This window comes from Lolium rigidum, chromosome 6, assembly GCF_022539505.1.
Source record: "Lolium rigidum isolate FL_2022 chromosome 6, APGP_CSIRO_Lrig_0.1, whole genome shotgun sequence".
Classification (NCBI taxonomy): Eukaryota; Viridiplantae; Streptophyta; class Magnoliopsida; order Poales; family Poaceae; genus Lolium; species Lolium rigidum.
In genome coordinates, this window is record NC_061513.1 from 48795700 (window position 1) to 48817944 (window position 22245).

General features: G+C 45.8%; 2 protein-coding genes across 2 annotated transcripts; both read right to left on the reverse strand.

Annotated features, from left to right (window-relative positions):
- Nucleotides 1-581: 581 nt before the first annotated feature.
- Nucleotides 582-7651, reverse strand: LOC124666138 (structural maintenance of chromosomes protein 2-1-like). The gene is made up of 19 exons (XM_047203491.1): nt 7015-7651; nt 6779-6922; nt 6400-6690; nt 6090-6275; nt 5825-5989; nt 5676-5735; nt 5380-5442; nt 5166-5257; nt 3620-3716; nt 3066-3182; nt 2764-2982; nt 2471-2611; nt 2202-2369; nt 1878-2062; nt 1654-1747; nt 1474-1562; nt 1108-1333; nt 853-927; nt 582-711 (listed from the first exon to the last, which is right to left on the reverse strand). The coding sequence occupies exons 1-19, from the start codon at nt 7576-7578 to the stop codon at nt 595-597; spliced, it is 3093 nt and encodes a 1030-aa protein (XP_047059447.1). The 5' UTR covers nt 7579-7651; the 3' UTR covers nt 582-594.
- A 3219-nt stretch (nt 7652-10870) lies between these two features.
- Nucleotides 10871-15449, reverse strand: LOC124668130 (peptidyl serine alpha-galactosyltransferase-like). Its single transcript, XM_047205323.1, has 8 exons — nt 15145-15449; nt 14513-14683; nt 13861-14104; nt 13537-13737; nt 12969-13435; nt 12729-12893; nt 12201-12444; nt 10871-11868 (listed from the first exon to the last, which is right to left on the reverse strand). Exons 1-8 carry the CDS (start codon nt 15447-15449, stop codon nt 11227-11229), a joined length of 2439 nt encoding a protein of 812 aa, XP_047061279.1. The 3' UTR covers nt 10871-11226.
- Nucleotides 15450-22245: the final 6796 nt, after the last annotated feature.

The following is a 22245-nucleotide window of genomic DNA, read 5'->3' on the forward strand; positions in this document are numbered from 1 at the left end:
GATGTACTACTAATAAAGCTGCCCACGAATGCAGTTGGAGTCAATAATAGGTGGATACATATATAATAATATTATTACACCAAAACACAAACAGGTTGTCTGAACCAAATAAACAAACACTAAATGACACACTTCATAGACATTTCCATGTGTCATACTAATATGGCAGCTACATACTATACTATACTATGATAACCATTCTTGCATGCAAGAGCGTTCAAAACACAATAGAAAATTGTCCGGCCAAACCCGTCAGACCAAAATACGAAGCAATCAGTTAAATATATACACCAACTTAACAAACTGTTCTAATACAGAGTTACATAGGTTTGCAAAGATGTCCGGATGTTAAGGGCCATGACAAGCGAGGGGCTTGAGCCGTTTTGTAGCAACAGCCAACAGGCAAATCGTACTAGTGCACAACATTGGGGACCGATCAGTTGAATATCATGGCCAAAGAGCTCTTCACACAGACTGTCTCCATACATTGCGTGTTTCTGCGTAAAAAATGGCAAGCCGTTATTTAGCTATATTTTCATCTTTTGAGTGACCAAGTTTCAAGTTCAGAGCGTGCCTCAGAATAATGCATGCCTATCATTTCTTATTTGAATGGACTGTTCGTGACACAGTGGACACCCCATCAACAAATTTCGTTCGGAATATCACGTTCGCATTGTTGAACATACCCTCTTTTAGAGACACAACAATGAACTGCAAAGACAGTAGAAAGTGGTAGTTAGCAACTTTGAATTGTCAACTGAAAGGATGAAACAAAGTTCCCAACACACAGGTACACACAGTAACTGCACTTGAATCGTCACAGAAGTGTGCAAATTAGAGGAGCATGCTTACCTGGGACTGTGGGAAATGTGCCTTTATCATTCTACCAATGTTTTGGGTGTGGCTCAGATCAAGCGCAGCATCAACCTGCAGTGCAATAACATCCAGATCAGCTGACAAGGATTATCAAAGAAAATCCAATTTTATCCTATCCCACCAAACCTAGGCGCAAAGACCCGAGACATGGGGCATACAGGGCTGAAAAATATTAAACATGATAGTGGTAACTGGCGAGCAATTTAAATGGAAAATCACATGCAGACATACCTCATCTAATATGTAAAGCGGTGCAGGTTTGAAAAGAAGTAGAGCCAGGATAAGACTAAGAGCAAGAAGGGACCGCTGTCCTCCACTGAGTTCAGATAAAGATTGCTTCCAAACTGTTCCAAATGCCACGCGAACTTCAAGGCCATCCAAGAAGGTACCGCCTTCAGGAGGATCAAGTTTTGCCATTGTACCAGGTAGAAGAGTACTGAATATAGACCCAAAATCCCTACAGGAAATAGAAATGAGAGATTACTTAACTTTGTGCATTTGTGAGTAAACAGAATAATATCACTACAGAGTATGAGCAATATTTCATGCAGTCGTGCATCTGCTAAGAAAGATTACAGAATGATAAAGGATAATTACTTGTTAACTTTGAGCCATGTGACTTTCAAGGTCTCTTTCTTCTTCTCATCCAACTCTTCTATCACTTTGTTGATTTTTGCCTTGTCATTCTGAAGATGACAATAAAAGAGGTATGTTGCATGCTGCTACAAAACTCAACCCAGGTTGGTTATCAAGAAATATATATATGGCAAGACCTACCTCGATGATACTTTTCTTCGATATCAAATCATTGTATTCATCCTCTGCCTTCTCAAACATTGCCATGACTTTCTTATTAACCCTCTTCTCAAGACTGCATTTGACAATTGACTGACAAGTCAGTGCTTTGCATTGTAAATTAATCAGCTGATAAGAGTACAATTATCCAGAAAAACAGATGCATGTGGATTTTTTTATTCCCTTCCTTAAGATGAAAGATTTACCCTGATTGTTGAGCTTGAAGATTTTCAAGTTCTTCCCGTGCTTTGTGTGGCTCACACGAGGCAAAGTCGTAATCCGTACCACTTCTTCCAAACAACTGTTTCTCAGTTGCAATCCAAGTGTACTTCTCCATTAGCTTATCAACCCTGGAAGAGCAATCCTTCTGCTCTATCTCCATCCTCTTAACCTGTAAGATACATTAAGTTCAAAAATTAAGTCAGTTATAAAGCAAAACTATGCAGCAGATATTACACCCATTAAGTACAATGCTAAACAAGTTAGTTGTAAAGCAGAATTATGCACCAGAGATTACACCCCATAAGTACCTCGTTTTCCATTTTCTTCCTTTCAACATTTGAATCACTAAGTAGCTGCTGAAGTTTTTGCTGCTCCTTGGACAGGGAGTTTATTTGTGTGTCGCATTCCTTCAGTTTGGAACGGCCAATATTGAGCTCAGATTCAGCTTGATCCAAATCTAGCTTTGTGGAAGCAACCTGCATGCGATGAGTGAAACAAACGAGAATAATTTAATGAATGACATCCAAAGGCCGGTAGTTGAGTACAAATTAAACCATTACAGAGCTTACTGCACTACCTTGCTCTGATATGTGCCCCAGGTTTCAGACAGGGCAGTAATCTGAGCTTTCGAAGTTATTAATTGCTCTTCAAGCATAGCAAGCTCATTAGCAACTGCATCTTTCTCCATAATCAGTCTTTCCCTCTCACTTTGATGAGCCTATCCCGGACAAGTAATAATAGAAACAACAGATATGTTATCAGTCAAATGCTCATGACTGGACTAAGAATAAAATAATGAAGTCATGAAAATAATATCACACAGGGAAAAGTGCAAATCCCTTATGGCGAAAACATAGTTAGAAAGCCAACCTTTAACTGCTTCGACATGGACTGCATTTCCGATTTCAATGACTTGATCTTCATTTCTAGAGCTTTGAGCCGACCTTCACGTTCAGAGCCATAAGTCTTAATCGTCTTCTCTAACTCAGAAACAGTGGAGACACATTTTTTATACTGCACTTGCTTATCAGTTAACTCATTGTTTGATTCCTCCAGCTCTTGCTCGAGTTTCTTTACAAGTTCACCTAACTAAAATACAAATAGACCAATTGTCAGTCCAATTTGAAGCTGAAAGTGCTGAGGTAACCATATCGATAGCATCAAAACAATACCTTGTGATGTTCATTTTGCTCAACTCTGTTCTGAAATAATGACAGATCATATGATTTGAGCTCAAACTGAGATTTCAACTCGGCGTACTTCTTATGCAGAGGCAGAAGCACAGCGATCTGGAAAACAAGGTAAATTAATATATCTACTTATCACATGATTGTCAAGCATTCCACAAGAAAAATCAATCTAACAGCTGATGCCAATGTATAACATGTTCAGACCAATGAACAGAGATAATCAATACTCAAAAAACAAAAACTAATACATGCTTAATAATCCAGGGTTAGAATTTAATTGGTAGCACCATAAATCTATCTTCCTTCTAGACCATTGTGTATACATGCTAGTGTCATTTCTTTGTCTTTGCAAAACAGAAGTATAAATTTTGAAACTTAACAGACAAAAGCAGATATTAAGAGCAAAATGTGGTTCATAAAGTGTATTGCAGTATCACATCACATAACACGGCCCTGGGTTATGGAGAGTACTATAAATACATGTGAATTCCAAAGGGAACACGAGAGCATGTATTGACATTGCATTAAGTGAATACCTTCTGTTCAATAATAGAGAGCCTGTCCTTATGGTCAGAGAGATCAGCCTCAGCTTTAGCTAATTCATGGAGTTTCCTTAGCAAGTCCCCACCACCTCTGCATTATAACATTATAGCATGGGTAATCATTAGAGGGAAACATAGAATGTGTTTATCTCATCAGATTAGTAGACAAAATGACAACAAGTGCAGGATACTTGTTTTGCTTTCTAAGAGTAATCTAGCTTATCTCCAGAAAATACAACTATAACAAGCCAAAGATGACCAACACCAGTTCTTTCCTACTTATAAAGTCTGAAGTTGGTGGTGAGTTCACTCTCCCACCACTAGTACTTGTATACTATCTCTATCAAAAATAGATGTCTTAGATTTGTCAAAAATTGGATGTATGTACACACTATTTAGTGTATAGATACATCCAAATTTAAACAAATCTAAGACATCTATTTATAGACGGAGGGAGTACTATATGTGGGCCAGCAACTTGCAAAGGACTTGAATAAACAACTACAATTATCCATACAGGTGGACTAACACTCATGCAAAAGACATCTTATAAACAAAATGCACTATTATAATCATAAGTGTGAATCAGAGTTTAGTAAAAAAAAGTTAAATACACTCTTAGTCTCATTGGAACCAACACTATTTTATTTGTGCACACATGACCGAACCTCTTTACTTATTCTAACACGATGAAAGACCATTTCCTCCTGTTATCTTTATTCCCTGACCTTTGTCTTCAAGCCACGTCTCATCCTTACTTCCCAACAACATGCGTTTCAAAATTTAAATTATGTCTCACTTACACCTCTTAGATGGCATTTAGTTGCTCTGACATCCCTTGTCTTTCTGCCATCATTTATTTGCCAGAACCAGACAATGCTCCCATGACACCAAGGCTATTCCGAAAATCCCCGTGGCCATGGCCTAAATCCTTGCCTGTTGTGTGGTTTTCCGAAGCAATGCACGGGCTCAGTGCTAGTAAGTTCAAAGTTTTGACTGTGACCAACCAGTACCAAAAAAATAAAAAACACCTGATGAACATGTCTGCCCTTGAGTCCCTTAAGAATGCAGGAAACCATAGTTTTTAGAGAAAAGTCTAGATCACCCCCTGACATTTTGGGCCAAAACGACCCAAAACCATCTAAGCAGCCCATAAGGTAATCCATTTAGATGTACAATAAATTTTGTATTCACCGAGTCCAGGACCAGAAATCTGACCAATTTATATTTCCAATTACTCGTTCCACATTCATAAAATTTTGGGATTCCTAAAAAACAGTAACTTGCAGAAAAAAACAAATTCTCCTGAATTAAATTTTTGTCCTAGCATTTTCATGATGTTGGAGGTCGAGGTAACATCTGCATCTTCAGCCATGTCACCAACCAGAGTAGCACAATCATCTCGGGGGTTATTTAAACAGTACTTCCAAACAACAGGGATATCATCATAGCACCAGGAAGGAACACCCATTACAGAATTCATCTAAAAACAAATCAGATGCAAGCATCTAGTTAAGTGTAGAAAGTGGCATAAAATTACCTGCGGCTACCTCCAGTCAATAGACCACTAGGCTGAAAAATGTCACCTTCAAGAGTCACACTAGTACTGCCAACATCCCTATTGAAGGCAATCTGTAAGAATGACAGAAACACCTATATCAGCAAGAACCAACAGTGCTTATATATTATAACTGGATAGGCACACTCAGTTATAATAGAGTAACTAAACTTATTTGTGAAGAAAGCTACATTACCTCCTTTGCCGCCTCCATATTTCGACACACAAATGTCGAACCAAAGACATAAGCCATAGCATTCTGCAATAAAAAAAAATCTCTTCAAGAATCAAGACACAAATGACAACACACCTATATATCTTTGAGATTGTGATATAATGAATGACAAGGTAGGTACAGATAAGGCAGAATATTTTTCTAGCACTACAGATCACAAGTCACTGAAATAAATTAGAATCTAGTAGACCAAAATATCCAATAGAATATTGTATAAAAAAATGCAAATTGCGCAATAATAGGATGAAGATACCAACCTTTACGTCTCCGTCATAGCCAACCAGTTCTAGAGCTAATGTTACATTTTCGGCTCCAACCTACATAGCAATCAATATGCCATTCTTCAAAGTCAATCAAAAGATTATATCCAGTCAATCCAGCGAATGAAAACAAAGCATTCACTAACCATTCTACGAGCTGCCTGCTGGACTCTATCAGGTATAGTACCTGTGTGGATTTTATTCAACGGTATAATGGTTACCCTTCTTCTGAGATCACCATTTTGTAGGAGCTGCTTTCCAGTGGTTTCTGAGTCAACAACCACATTATATAGCCTTCCTCCAGCAGCAACCTGCATGATTTGACAAAAGTTCAATTGATGTGGTTAAACCAGTTCACTGCAAGAAAAAAATCAACTTCAGAACCAAAATCAGGAGTTTGCTAAGACCAACCTCCAATGCCGTTGCTGTTGAGCTATCCTTTATCTTTATAAGCCGTGCAACTACTCCTTTCACTTTTGATCTATCAAAGTTCTTAACAGGGTCTCTATAGCTGAAGTGGACATTTCCCAGCTCACCAGTAAGCGCACGAACTTTGTCATTCAATTTCTGAACCACCTCTACCTCTGACGATCGATCCTACAATCGATTATAGGTGACAAAGAGTAATGAAAAATAGTTCCCAACATTTCCAAGATTTTGGTTAAGATACTTCTACTATGCACCATTTATGCCACATGAAAGCTGATCACTTTTTGCATACCTTTTGCAGAGCTTCCATCTGGCCCTCTTCATAATTTATAGACCCCATGGATGCCTTGATAGCTTCCAAGTCTTTTGTCCTAGCTTTCAGCTCTTTCTCAGCTGCAGTAGCTTCATCACGCTTGGATTTCATCTGAGTTTTCTTCTCTTTCAGCTCCTTCTCGGAATGGCTTATTTTTGTCTTCAGCTGCTTTAGTCCAGATTCTGCCTCTCCAACAGCAGCTTTTGCATCCCTAAGTTGATCTTCTAGGCATTTCTTCTCATTTGCACTGCTTTTTCCTGCTAGCACACCCTGTGTAAAGTAGAATTTAGTATCCAGAAAAACTCAGTCAAGACATTGCCCTGTTGATACATTCTATTATTTGTGAAATTTTCCATACCTGATATTCTTTCTCACTTTCATCTAACTCCTTTGTCAGATCCTCTGCTCTCTTACTCATATCAGACGCACCATCCTCTGCCTTTTTTACAGCAGCATCTCTCTCAACTATAGATCTCTTGATGTCCTCAATGTTCTTGAGAATCTATAAGCAAATAGCATGTAGGTCACACTGTAAGTACTTAGGAATAAATGTGGGTTACTTATTGAGTGACATGAATATGAAAAATATATTACCTTGTCAGCAGCCTTTTCTTCTGACCTTAGAGTTTCCTCTTCATTATTCATCAGAGAAGTTTCCTTAATAAGCGCATGTTGGATCTTATCTACTTTCTCCGACAAGACCTTCATCTCACCACCTAGTTTGGCTTCTTTTTCAGCAGCTAAGGTAGCAATGTTTTTGTCCATTTCCTGTATCTCTCCGTTTAGCTTTTCTGTGCTTTCATCCAGTTCAACAATCTTTCCCCTGATCTGGTTTACACCACTGAGTGCACTCTCTCGCACTTTCTCAGCTTGAACAAACTCGTAAGCAATACAGAATCTTTTCAGTCGATCTAGTTCAGTATTACCATTGGCCCATTTCATGTACTGGCACCTCTCTTTTCTAAGTTTCTCTAGCGCAGGAAGGATTTCATCGTCAAGGAGTTTATTTATCTCTTCAACTTTATTCTGCTTCTTCTCGAGTGTTTTAAGAGCAGATTCCTTCTTCATTTCGTACATCCTTGTGCCTGCTGCCTCTTCCAACATGGAAAGAATTTCTGGAGGCTTCATGTTCAGCACTTTGGTAATACGTCCTTGCATAATTAGGAAATGAGGATTGTTCACATTAAGCTGCACAGAGTGGAAAAGAGTCTGCACCCGGGAAGGTTGTGCAAGATGGCCATTTATGAGGTATTTGTTCCTTCCACCAACTACAATCTACAAATACAAGAGAGTAGTTTATCAATACCGATTAAAGCTTGAGGCACTGCTGGTCGAAAAGAAACATACAAATATGAAGAAAAACAAACTGCAGATAGCGACTTCATTTAAAACAGATCAATTGCATTAATTAATTAGAATAATTCACCAGGCATTATTACGGGCTAGTATATACTGCCTCCGTTCCAAATTAAGTGCCGCAGATTTGGTCTAAATTTGGTCTAGATACTGATTCAGGTGGTCGTTTGGGACAAAAGCTGCGAGAGTTAATTTGGAACTGAGGGAGTACTACACTATAAATCCCCCAAATCTACAACGATCTAAATCAAGAGCATGTCCATATTTATCAAAATTCTAAAACTCCCCTCAAAACTACATCTCGAAGCATTGCAGTCTGCATCTCCGTGGGCCTCACGACCACCTGAATCAGTATCATGAACTCGAAAATCAACAACAGGCAACTCTCAACCCACCAACTAGCGCCAAATTCGAGAACCCTAAGGACGGAAGTGTAACGGGCGCACTACGAAAACGGGGAAGGGCGAGGAGGTGTAACCTGGCGCGTGACGGTGATTTCGGCCGAGTCCTCATAGCCGAGCGGGGAGCGGGCGCGGTCGGAGTTGTCGAAGACGATGGAGACGGTGGCCTTGGTGACCCCGGCCTGGCCCTGCTTGTAGACGAGCTCCTGGAGCGAGGCGGCGCGCACCTGGCGGAGGTCGGTGATGCCGAGCACGAAGCAGATGGAGTCGAGGATGTTGGACTTGCCGGAGCCGTTGAGGCCGGTGATGGCGTTGAAGAGCGGGTCGAACCCCGGCACCACCGTCCGCCCCGCGTACGACTTGAACCCCTCCAGGCACACCTCCTTGATGTGCATCTCGCCGGCCGCCGGGGGCGCCGCCGGCCGGAGATCCGGCTAGGGTTTCGCGGGCTCGGGCGGGAAAAATTTCGAGGCGTGGGGATTTTGGGGGCTGGGATTTCGAAATGTTTTGGCCGTGCCAAGTGAACTAGTAGCCAGAGTGAGGGATAGCCGAGCCGGGTGGAGATGGTGACGGAATGGGGTCATATAGGCTGAGATGGGCCTTTGGGCTTCACGTTAGGGGCTTATTCCCTACTCTTTTTTGAACAACAGATTCTTAATAAAAAACTTTTTTCAAAAAAATGCTCGACCTGCGTGCGCTGTGAACGACACGTGGCTCACCGTGGTGCAAAAAGACCAACGCGAAGTGGTCTCTTCTCTTGACACTTGTCGCAGGGGCATATCGATTGGCTAAATTAAATACCCTAGGTTGACAGATTGATCGAGATAGCGACTAGGGTTTCAAACTTTCGATGGAGGATTCGGGAGGTGGTGAGCGACGCCGAGCTTGACGAGGGAAACCGTTTAGCACGCATCCGCTCTTGATGTGCATATGCACACATGCCAACGTGTTTGTATGCGGCTGCTTTTGACTACCTCATGGAAGCAACATGAAGCCCACGAAGTAGCGGCGAAGGAAGACGTCCCCACGCAAGGCCATGAGGTGTTGTCTCTCGACTTCAACGAAGCCATTAATTGGCCTCGAGGACAAGGTAGGTGTGATGCGGCAGCCGCCTCGACGATCCAGCACGGCATGCACAAGTACTTAATTGATGATTTCGTATTTCAACTAAAGTTAGCAAATAATTCATGCCATCATTGTATGGAGTGCAGCTTTGGTCCAAGTTATTTAGCCATGTAGTAATTTGCTAGGCATAAGTAACTATTGAGATCTTTGATCTCCAAAAGATGGTGCTAAAGATCATGCAAATTTGTTCACGTAATTATAGTTTTATGTGATGTTTCACTTTGTTTGAAGCGCACACATGCATCGACATGCCCGACTGGAGCGGTGGAAGAGGAGGTAGTGGCACTAGTGGCGGCGTCCCTAACCACGGAAGATGTTGTGATAGCTGAACCTATGTACACCAAAGGGAAAACACTAATTTGTGTGGCTTTAGAGCGTAGATCTTTCTTTGTTTTTGCAACGACGGCCATGTTTCCTAGACTTTCTTAAAAAAAAGGCATGACCTTGGCATAGGGAAGTACGCGCGTTGTGCACAACACATGGCTCAACGTGGTGCAAAAAAAAGTAAACCGGAAGTGGTTACACTTGTCGCAAGGACAAGCAAAGTGGTGTGAGGGGTGAGAGAAGCTACCAAAGGGGTGGGATGACTCGGTTTTCCTCTTTTTTTAGGTTCAAATTTTTAAAATGAAATCTCTTGAAAATCATTCGTTCAAATTACGAACCATTTTCACTTTTGAGATCTTCTCATCGAGATCTTTCAAAATTATATCTCATGTTGGTAGGTTTTGTGAAACTGTACTTCCAAAACTACCACGGGTAAATTTTGGTGTATTTGGGTTGCAACACAGTTGTACCCTGGTTCCTAGCGTACGTCGTACTTCTAGTTTCAGCATAGTTATGTTTTGGTGTACTTCAGGTCACTAAGGGTGTACTTCGGATTTCAATAGTACAATTATACTTTGATGTATTTCAGGTTTCTCTATAGTTTTACTTTTGAATACCTGCACTTTAGTATTTCACTCTAGTTGTACTTTTGGATACATGTAAAAGAGCTATGTTGAACTTGTAATTACACATGCATGATATATTGCGGAAGTACGTGTGTGAAATTACTCCCGGTATGCGAAAGTACGCATGCGGGGACCACTCCGAGTGTGACACATGAAAGCACAAGAGGGCTGCAAGCTGCACCAACATCCTTCTCGAAGGTCAGCCTTTTGTTAGTGGTACCCATTCTCTACTTCCACTAAAAAAACAGATTCTCTACTTTTCTCAACTTGCTATTCTCTACTTTTCTCAACTTGCTATGTTGTTTTCCTGATGTTCTTTTACAAATACAAAAGGAAGTTTATTGTACAAAAAATAGTATATGCTTTGTTGTACATGATTATTATTATCATGTAAAATGCAATAGCATGTGCTTTGGTGGTGCAGTACAATCATGTGAGCTTCAGCTGTCACAAGAGTTTCAAAAGGCAGTATCCATTTATTTATTGACATTTTTAAAGGCAATATATGTATGTATAACACAATCCTGTATTGACAAGGGGAAAACAAACTTAATTTTATAATATGGTCAACGAAAACACATGTATGTATAGCAGTCCTGGGTTGCAAACCTAAATGCTTATTGTATTTGTAATTTTGTATGCTACTTAATCACATACATCTTTCTACACATTTGAACCTTTAGCTGACAAGGGAAAACAGGGGAAAGCCTATCAATTACACCATGCTAAGCAAAAACCTACAAAATTAAATACAACGGAGGTAGCTGCAGTAGTGGCTACTAAAATCTGCTACTAGCAACTAAAAAAACTTGTCAAAAATGACAAGAATTTCCATGGTCAATCTCCTCCGAGTTCTTCTGATAGCTCAACTAGGTGGTGTTTGCCTCTAGTATCATGGTTCTGTACTCCCTTTATGTGATGTATTGGCAAAGATATAACTTATGATCATACTGTTTGTTACTTTGTTTTTATAGTCAAATATGGGCCTTCTGGCTTCTGGAAGCCCTAGATCTTGAAACACTTCTCCTCTGATCCGAGAAAAACATCGAGATTACCAGCAAAAAAACAAGTACGGATATTGCCCAGATAGCAATAATCCATATCTTTGATGATCTGGCTAGTCTCCTTGGTCTATGTGCACGTGATCCTGTGGCACTTTCAATAGCCTGCTGTGCTGTCACATCCATGGTCTCTGAATTTCGTCCAACTGTAGTCGTGGATGACCGTTGTGTAACGCTTTCAAGTTTATTGGTGGTTGAGACTTCCTCGATTTTCTTGGAGATGTTGCCTGTAGTGGTGCTCAGCCGAGGGCAATTTCTGCGTTTGTGGTGCAAGTATAGAGCCTTGTTCAAAGCCCTCCCACATTCAATGCTGAGAAGATCCCTCTCCCGTGCATTTTTATCATCTTTTGTGATAGAAGATGGATCAGGTGGTTCAGGGAACTTGGCCCAACACTTGTTTACCATATCAGTATTTCTCCAGTCAGCCTTGTCAAAGCTCCAATCACCAACACCAAATCTCAGGCCATAATGGAAAACCTTGTATTTAGCTCCAGGTAGAGGAACATATCCTGGATATATCAATATGTCACTTTTTATGATGTGCCGCAGGTTAAGCTGCATGGCAAGTGAAGAAGAAAGCGTCAAGCAGCAGGATAACACCATTCACAAGAAAATTTACTAGTGGAAACGAGAGAGTTAACTGCCAACCGGTGCTGACCATACTAGCTTTCTACAAATTACGAGTACACGCTCTTCATAGAATAACTCTAGAAGTTAGTAGCATAATACTTGCATTGATATTTATAGCTACATGTGTTCAAATGCATGCATTACACTCGACACCAATATAGCCTGCAAGACTAATGTGGTGCAAGCGTGCAGCCAGAGCCCTTAGGCTTGCAATTGCAAAAACAAAAAGGTGAAAGATAAATCATAACCATACATACCTCGGCTGCTGCAAAAGAGTAACCGTACATCTCACTTATCCAGCCAGATGCATATACATCACCAGTAATGTTTGTCGCATAGTGCTCTTTGTCTGCACGAACCTCTTCCGATTTGTGTAGCCACAACATAGCAAAGCGTCGGAGATCATCAATATGCATGATAATTACACCACCAACCTTGTCACATGCAGATGGATTGCGAGTGTGTATCTTTGCAAGTATATTGTCACAACCAATCAGATAGCTGACGGACAGAAAAGATGATATTAGTACATTCCTCGCATATGTGCAGTAATTACATGCATCAGTGTCTCAATTTGCAATGGAGACTTGCAAAAATCTTGAAGCACCCAAGCGGTAAGTTGGTTCAATGAACCCTTAGATGTTACACCAAGATTTGTGTAAACTTATAATGGAGGTGATGCATAGGAGCACCTTTCAACATATCTGTGAAACAGGAAATATAATACCACAAAAAACACAAAATGCATGCTGCAAATTCCATAGCACACCACATAAAAATCTTACTCGTAGGGAGTTGAAACAGGATGACCACGTTTTGCACCATACTCCCATGGAGTGATGGGTCCTCTCATGATCATATCAGCATCCAAGATAACAATGAACTCAGCATCAGTCTGCACATGGTTAATCCAATGGAGAACTGCTGCTGGTTTATTGATTGCTGGGTACCTAAGCAGAAAAAAATCCAATAGGTTATGTACTTAACAAAAGTTTCAAACACAATATTAAGTCAGAAGTATATACCAGTCTCCTGTCAATGGATTTCTATTCATAGATGGAACATAATGTGTGGGAGCAAGGTCATGTCCCTTATAATTCTTCACTTCCTCATCTGTACAACTCAATAAGCGTGTAATATTACCAGGCTGACCGCTTAAACGAAAACTGTGCATGAGCCCAACAGTCTGCCAGTCAAAATACGACGAACACTCGGTAGAGAAAAGGGTGTGTATTTTTGGATGTCTGCTTTTGGGCGATGCAACATGTTGGACAGTCACTTTGTTCTCAACCTTTGGACTGCTCCAGTACTTTGGTTTTGTAAGCTCTGAGAACCTTTTGCTTTTAAGGAAGCTCAGATACTTTGACCACTGTGGTTTCGGGCACCCAACAGATGTGTGATGCAAAAGAAGCCCTTCATTCAATGTGTTCATACACTCGATGCTTAGATATAAGCCCCGCTTCACATTCTGGTCCGGTTCCATTCCCTCAACCTATAAAGTTAATAATGTTAAAAAGTCGCATACAGTATATGTAGCTACCAATTACCAGTAAGAAAAGAAGATCACAAAATATGCTTAGCAAGACGGTTTACCTCTCTAGGGAATGGTGGTGGAGGAAATAAGCGATTGCAATCATAAACTATACCATCCTCATGGTGTTCTAACTTACTGAAAGACCAGTTTCCAACTTTAAATGGCAAACCATAGTGGAGGATAAGCGGCTCAATGCCAATTCTTGGAGTATAACCTGGGTAGATCATTATGTCATCATTTATCTTGTGCCGTAGACCTACCTGTTGAAGACGATCAGAGTATTATACACTGTAAAACTGAAGATAGATGCAAGAGCATGTAAATACATAGTTTGGAAATATTTGCTTTAACAATACATAATGAAGAATAGCAATCGAGCTTACTTCTGCAGCGCCGAATGAGTAACCATACATCTCACTGATCCAACCCATGCCATATATATCACCAGTAATATTAGTTGACCAGTGGGACTTATCCTGCCTCACTTCTTCAGTCTTCGAAAGCCACAAAGGGGCTAGAGCCCTTAAGTCATCGATATGCATGACCAGAATTCCGCCAACTTTGTCGCAAAATTCTGGATGTGCAGTGTGCAACTGTGCAAGAATGTTATCACAGCCCTTCAAATACCTATTTAGGAGAATACATAAATAAGATTAGTTAGAAGCTGAGTCCCAATCGGACAAGAATATGGAATACCTAACTACCAAGCGAGAGACCAGATATAATGTTGCATAGGTGATGTGCTACCTAGGCTTGCTTCGTGCTATAACTCAACTTTATACAAGGAATTTTCATGTTTCTCTAACATGTTCAGAAATAAGAATAGCACACTTGGTGCCAAATACCGAGGGCAAATAGAACCTGAGTTAACAAGTGAAACTATAAACAAAGGTATGCTACAGAAGGAATGATGAGCGCCATATGTCCAAATTATTAGATTACATCGAACTTACATCCTGTCCAATTACTTATGACCATATTAGGCAAGAAAGTGGACAAAAGGTCAGCAATGCAGAATTGCTACTAAAACCATACCCGTAATAAGCTGCAACAGGCTTTCCCTTTTCTGCTCCGAGTTCCCAAGGAATAATAGGACCTCGCACTATCTGGTCTGCATCCAAGATTACGACCCAGTCGACATTGTCCGCCTCAGCACTATGCTCCAACCAATGTACCACCCCTGCAGGCTTATTGATGGCTGGGTACCTGCACATGAAAAATTACACAAAGCGCACTAAGCTCACTTCCATTTCATATATGTGAAGAATCTTAAGTTGCAATCTTAACTAGACAAAAAAATTCCAAACTTGTAGTCATCTGCCCAGTTTATCCCCCCGATTGTCACTGAATCACTTCACAACACGAAAAAAAAGAGCCTGCCTGCTCAGCTACCACAACCCAAACAACTAGCAGTATAAACTCCCAGTACAGAAGCACTCTATGCTGGCTGTAATAATTTCGCTATCCGTTGCAATCCCACCCCCAAACATTTCAGTTTCAGGCGAAGAGTCTCAAAAATTATACCATCAATTTTAAATGAACAATAACAAACAACAAGAGTCTCGTGAACTTGAGAAGGGGCATTAATTCTTATAAACAAGTCGCTACAATAAACGGGGTGTGAAGAGAAGAGTGGTGTGTTATGTGCGTGCGGCGACGAGAGTTACCAGTCGCCGGTGCGGGGGTGGCGGCTGTAGGAGGGGACCTGGAGAGTGTGGCCGATGCCGAGGCCGCGGTAGGAGGAGAGCTGGTCAGCGGCGCAGCTGAGGAGGCGGGTGACGCCGCCGGGCTGCCCCGCCTTGCGCAGGCTGTGGAGGAGCCCCACCGCCTGCCAGTCGAAGTAGTCGCCGCACTCCACCGAGAAGAGTGTGTGCAGCCGCCGCCCGTCCCCCGCGGCGGCCCCGGCCGATGCCAAGGCCAGCAACAGCAGCAGGAGCGTCGCCGCCACCGCGCCGGCGATCGCCCCCGCCATTGGTGATGGGGTGGCGGATCTCGAGCCTGGATCCTTCAGTTTCTCGCCGGTTTGTGTCCCTGTCCGAGCCCGCTGACTCTGAGCTTTCCGAAGGCCACAGCTGACATCTGACGGGTGCTCAGAAGTACGTCTTCCAGGCCGGTTTACCGAAAATTATCCGTACAGGCTGATGAGCCAAAGGCACACAAAAAAAAAACACAAACAACTTTCCTTTTTTTTTGCGAGGAAAGATCAAGTGATATTATACCTCAAAAAAAAAAACCAAAGAAACAAAGAAAATACAAGCCGGTCCTGCAAGCAAACGAAGACGACGACAACAACGAAGACGTACTACGGCGCGCCGCCGCCGCTCCTCCACTACAGCCCTGGAACGGAAGGAGACCCCCGGCGGACGGGAAGTCGACGGAACTCGGCTCCGAGGAACCTCCACCTTGCATCGCCGACGCCATCCTCGATCTGGTACGGTACCACCTACACCTTCAGCAACTCCGGCCGGATCCGCCGCCCCGCGGCATCCGGCAGCTGGGGAAGTCGAGGCCGGCAGCCTCCGTAGACCCGCAGGCTCGACGGAGACCGGTAGATCGACGCCAGGACTCCGGAGAGCACCGCCGTCGAAGGGAAGAACCACCGCCCGCAAAACCACTCCGGCCGCGCCGCTTCCGCCCCGACGCCGCCGGCCGGACACCATACGCACCCCTACTATATACACGGAGCGAGACGAGGCTCCCCCGCCCTCCCGCCGCCGGAGCGGCCGGCGGAGGCCGAGGGACCCGACGAATCGGCGCCGGCGAAGTGGGAAGCCTACGGGATTTCACAAATCGCCTCTCGTTACTGTGGACGGGGAGAGGAAGAAGTCCAGGGTCTTCGTATACAGAATACCACAAAGCACGTTAGGCACGTAATGTGAAAATGAAATGATACAGTTTCGACCCCCCCCCCCGGGTCGACACGCACGGGCGACTCCGGAGGCGCCCCCTACAAACCCTAGAGGTCGCCGCCTGGATCTCCTCCTCCGACCGCTACCGCCGCCAGGGCCAGCGGTGGCGGCCACGCCTGGCCATCGAAGACAGCGGGTGAGGGCAGGCGCGCCTCGGCGGGCCCCCTACGTGCGGAGGCGGGGCGTCATGGGCGGCGCGGGGCTTCGCGGGCCTCTGCGATGCATGGCTGGGGTTCGGGAGGGGTGGCGGAGCCTGGCGAGGTCTGCAGCGGCGAGCAGGGGGCGGAGTGGAGCGGCAGCGTCGTCGGGAGGCAACATGGCATGGCCGGTGTTGGAGTCAGGGGTGCGAAGAAGCTCGTCCAGGGAGAGCCCTCGGCGAGCAGAGGTCCGCCGCCTCGAGCTCGGTGCGGTCTGCGTCTCTCGGCGGCGGAGAACGGAAGCTGGAGTTTCGGGCCCGATCTGTGCCTGCTGGGCCGGGGCGATCTACACGTGGGCGGGCTCCTAGAGTTGGCGAGGACCGTTGTGTGCAGCGTTTGCTCGGGCCGGAGGGGAGTGTGGTGGCCGCGGTGCCTGGCCGGGCTGGAGGTGGAGATGGAGGTTGACCGGATCCTCGGCTTTGCGGGGTGTGTCGGAGTGGTCTGCATTTTTTTGCGACTTCATCAACGAGGCGTTGTGGCGGCAGCGGTGCGAGGCTCAAGGGTGGTCTGCCCATGCTCTAGGTGTTTCGGAGATGGTCAACGACTCAGACGAAAGTCATGCCCGGCTTAGATCGGGCTGGTGGCGATGGCGCCCGTGGGTGTCGTTCCCCTCCTTGGACACGCGGAGTAAAGTGAGACAGAGCCCGTGCAAGATTCCCAGACAGCGACTGCTCTGTGTCATGGACACGCGGACAGAATCAGCTATGGCAGGCCCATTCCTTGCCGCATCGACCAGCTCTACTTTCTTAGAGCATCTCCAGCCGCGTCCCCCAAACCGTCCCCCAAACCGCGCCGGATTGAGCGTTTGGGGGACGTGTTTTGTTCGTGCCGCGTTTGGGGGACGTCGCTCCCCAGCCGCGTCCCCCAAACGCCGCCCCCAAATATTAAAAGTATTTTTTTTGGCTAGAAAGAAACTATTTAATAATATTCAAATCGGTTGAACATAAACAAATTATATATAAAACTTCGAAAAAAATATAATTAAATACATATAAACTATCTACTTCTTCTTCTTCGCTGATGGCCCCGCCTCGTCGTCGTCATCGCGGTGGAGCTTCCTGCTCGTCACCTCTTCCGAAGAGGCGGTGTCGGCGCTCGACGCGTCGTCGTCGCCGGTGCTCGTCGGCTGCGCCTTGGCCTTGGCCTTGGCCTTGACGGCCTTGGCCTTGGCGGCCTTCGCCTTGGAAGCCTTCGCCTTGGCCGCCTTCGCCTTCGCACGGGCCACCGCCGCCGCCGCGGCCTCGCTCTCTTCTTCCTCCTCCTCCCAGCCCAGCCATTCCTCCTCGGCCGTCAAGCGGCGGCGGGGAATCGTCGCCGCTGCTCGGCGTCCCGGCTTTGTCCCACCAATGGCGCCGGCCGGCAGGGCTTTCCCTCGCCGGAGGTGTCGGACGGGAGCCGGGAGATGTAGCTCATCGTCGGCTGGAGGTGTCGGATGGAAGCTTGGATGAATGACGGCGTACGTACGGGTCTTATTGAGCGCGGATGAACGGCGGCGCGAGGTCGAAGAGAGCGGCGGTTGCTCTTCCGAGGAGTCGGCGCTCCATTCCGGCGGGGTTGGCGCGTCGTCGACGCGCTTGCCAATGCGACGGTTCCGCTTCTCGTCAACCTGCACCGTCGCTACGTATGTGGCGGTTGAGCGTCCGAGCCGCTGACGGGTCGGCCCCGCGCCTCCTCGCCTCTCATTTCGTTGTGTCCGGCGTCCCCGGTGTGTCCCATGTGGGACGGGGACGGGCTCGGGACGCCGGACACCGTATCGGGGCGCGCCGGACAAAAAAGGGCTTTGGGGGACGCGGCTGGAACGCTTTTTTTGTCCGGCGCGCCCCAAATTCCTTTGGGGGACGGTTTGGGGGACGCGACTGGAGATGCTCTTAGTTTCTTCTTCCTCTCGTTCTTCTCCACAACCACAAGCATCGTGTTCTGCTTCCTCTCCTTTCCCCTTTACTTCTGGAGCGGTGATGTCACGCGAGTGACTCTCCGACACGACGGTCAAGCACCTGCTCACGCTCGGAGCTCGCGAGCCGCCGCCGGCCGCGATCGCCGGCGAGGTAAGTGGAGCCAGCACCGCTGCCGAAGAGCTTCTGGACTGGACGTCGAGTACTGAATCTTCCGAGTCTAAGAAGAAAAACATGATCTTTTCTTAATCGCAAGATCTTCTAAGGCATTTTCGCCGGCGGAGGAAGAATCTGAAATTTCGCCGGCGGCGAGAGCGAGATTCTGCGGCGGAGGAAGCCGAGGAGAGAGGAAAATTTGGCCCGGAAACCTTATTTTATTTCCGACAGGCACGGTCCGCACGGAGCATCTCTTCCTACAGTTGAACTGGCTGAAGCCTACGCTCGTGTCGCGGCCTCGCGGGTGGCGATTTGCACAAAAATAAACTAAAAGTGAAAGAAGAGCACAGACTGACCCTCCGGTGAAACTATTTCATCCATCTAACCCTTTTATGTGGCGGCCCTTCCGTCGGTGCCACACGTGCCAGTGTGGCGCCCCTCCTGCCGGCGCCACTCTCCCAGCCGACGTGGCGCCCTCGACGCTGAGCTGGTCCGCCGATCCGACGTGGCAGCATGTGTGGCGCCCCTCCCGTCGGCGCCACACATGCAGTTATAATTGCCCAAACATACTGTGAGACAATTCGTCTGGGACTTAGCTTTTGGCGAGGCTCTATCTGTGGCGCCGATGCCACGGGCGCCACACTAGCATGTGTGGCGCCGATGCCACGAGCGCCACACATCCACTTAAGTGTGGCGCCCGCCCGCCCCCAGCCCGACCCAGCCAGTTCTCTTTCTTTCTCTTCCTCTCTGTTTCTCCTCTCCAACTGCCGCCGCCGGCCGCCTCTCCTCCGCCCCCCCACCAAATCGTCCACGGATTGGACAGATCTGGCCGGCCAAATCCATCCCCATACAATCCTCAAGGTATTCCCTTTCGTTCCCCTTCGATTCATCCAAGATTTGCTCCGATTTAATTCGATTTAGCCGTTTTGCCTAGATTGGAAATGTTGGTTGTGTTTGAACCATAGATTTGTATGCATGTGTTTGAACCATAGATTTTAACCATAGATTTGTTGGAACCATAGATTGTATGCATGTGTTTGAACCTTAGATTTGTTGGAACCATAGATGTTAAATTTTGCTAGATTTGTACATGAACCCTAGACATGGAAACTAGATTTGAAATGGCTATGTATGTGTTGAAATGGGTATGTAAGTGTTGAATGTGTATGTGTAGGAACCCTAGATATGTATGTATCCTAGATTTGTGGAGGAACCCTAGGCATCAAATTTCATGAATGTGTATGTGAAGGAATAACTCATATGGTGTTCTATCCCTAGATATGAATGTATATGCATGTATTTGATGTATTTGTGATGGCTTATTTGGATATATTCTCATGTATGTATTGCTCATAATATGGTGTATTTGTGTAAACATGTAGGATGGTGTGGCTCCTAGATCAAGAGTATGACAGGGATCACCGGGCTGTTCATATGACGGAGAGGACAACGGATCTTCACCCTTTGAAGATTCGTTACCATGGCACGATGGATATACCGTATGACGAGAGGTACACGGAGTTCATCGAGCCTACCGGTCTTCTCCCGTTCATATCCCTTGTATGCCGTGGGGGGCCGAACATGAACGCCGCATCACTCACCGCTCTTGTCGACCGGTGGAGGCCGGAGACGCACACCTTCCACTTGAGGGCCGGCGAGATGGCCCCTACTCTCCAGGATGTTTCCATGATCCTTGGACTACCTATTCAGGGCGAGCCACTGTGTATGAACACAGCTTCGATGGGTGGCGCCAGCAGATGGAGGCGCTTATTGGCGGGGCTCCTCCGCTGCCAGCAGAACCAAAGGCGAGGGCTCCCGCCGGCGCGTCTTTCTCTTGGATTAGGCTTAACTTTGGACAATGCCCGGAAGGGGCCAACAGGGACACTCTGAGGACGTACACCCGCGTGTACTTATGGTACATGATTTCGAGGACTCTCTTTCCTGACAGTGGGGGGAAGCTGGCCCATTGGTGTTGGTCGAAGGCGCTTACGGTGTTGGAGCACCGGTGGAGTTGGGGAACAGCGGTACTTGCCTACCTCTACCGGCAGGTGATGATTTGTTCTATGTACTATTTTCCTATAGTAGTGTGCTAGAAAAAGTACTAACCAAATGTCTTATGTACGCAGTTGGACGAAGCTTGTCGCAGGACTGGGAGCGGCGGTATTGGTGGATGCATGCTCCTACTTTCCGTATGGAGCTGGGACCGCCTATCAGTTGGGCGGCCTAGGACACTCACCGAGAGGCCATGGCCTCATCACCATGAGAACCTTGATCGGGAGCCGACTTGGGCATACCTTTGGGACAATGTCTCGGAGATGACGAGCGATCCAAAGATCATGTACAGGCGAGTACACCGCAGAGGTGGACACTCTTACCGGCTGAGCGAGTAACCGATCACTCTTTTGCGATCCTAGTTTTCATTGATTATACTGGCATGTTGTAAATTCTGAAATATTTGTATGCTGCAGGTGGAATGGGAGCCATATGGTACCTACTACCGTATTGGCGCGGGGATGCCTGACAACCAGAAGTGCACGGAGGAGGCGCGGTTCTGACGTATGCGCTGCCCACTCATATGCATGTGGCTTGTTGAACACCACCAGCCGCACATAGTGATGAGACAGTTTGGGTTATATCAGGAGTGCCCACCTCAGTGGCAAGACACGGACAAGGAGCTTCATAGGTAAACTTCTAGAATCATGCGATGGAAGATTCTTGATAGAAGAGGTACAATCTAACTTCTTGATTCTTGCAGGCTTGATAGGCAGCAGAGGAAGATCACAAATTGGCCAGTTCATCATAGCGGCCACGTCGCAGCGTTCCTACACTGTTTGGAAGCGACACGGACTGCTGGCCCTGTGGAGATTATGCCTCACGACTTGGCCGCTTTCAACAACTACCTCCAGTGGTTCCATGAAAACACGCGTATCGAGTTAGTGAAGCACGCGTATGCTGATGACATCTTGGACGACCCCATCGAGTTCGATGAGGTTGCGCAAAGCCGACACGACACCTTTGCTCGCGAGAGGAGATCGACTTCTATTGCTTCCGAGTTGAACTTCGTGGTAATGGATTCTCTCACTAACTAGTACATCATCTAGATTGCCATGTGCTCGCTTAAATTGTGTATGCTATGTTTGTCACAACGGACGGAGATCACAAAAACAGCTGAGGAGTGCGAGATTATGTGGGACCAGAGCGGGAGAGATGAAAAGCCTGTCGGACCGTTGCGACATTTCATTAAGGTATGATCACCAACTTTTAATGTACGCTATTATGTTCTGGTGGCTTTGTAACCATGAGTTCCATGACGCAGAACACTGCACGAAAGATGCGGCGGTTAGCCAACTTGCTAGGTTGCCGCGAAGGCGAAATTCCTACATCCTCCTCTTCTGAAGAAGCGCAGGTGTAAGGGTACATTGCCCCTATGTGTGGTTTTGGTAATTAATGACAACCCCTATGGACTAATGTTTTCATTGAGTTTATATGAAGGAATATTCCATAGGTACTACTTGCTCTCCATGTGTTGGATTCAAGTATGGATGCCATGAAGATAAAGATATACCTTGTGTATTGGCATCAAGATCATCGGTATGAAGATATATATGTGATAT

Excerpts from the sequence above, each read along its gene's own strand:
- LOC124666138 (XM_047203491.1), bottom strand. The coding sequence starts at position 7,578 with ATGCAAGGACGTATTACCAAAGTGCTGAACATGAAGCCTCCAGAAATT. Across the intron at positions 2,370-2,470 it reads GGGGCACATATCAGAGCAAG|GTTGCTTCCACAAAGCTAGA; the intron begins GTAGTGCAGTAA and ends CATCGCATGCAG. Across the intron at positions 1,334-1,473 it reads ACATGGCTCAAAGTTAACAA|GGATTTTGGGTCTATATTCA; the intron begins GTAATTATCCTT and ends TATTTCCTGTAG.
- LOC124668130 (XM_047205323.1), bottom strand. The coding sequence starts at position 15,449 with ATGGCGGGGGCGATCGCCGGCGCGGTGGCGGCGACGCTCCTGCTGCTG. Across the intron at positions 13,738-13,860 it reads ACTCATTCGGCGCTGCAGAA|GTAGGTCTACGGCACAAGAT; the intron begins GTAAGCTCGATT and ends CGTCTTCAACAG. Across the intron at positions 11,869-12,200 it reads ACTCTTTTGCAGCAGCCGAG|CTTAACCTGCGGCACATCAT; the intron begins GTATGTATGGTT and ends CTTGCCATGCAG.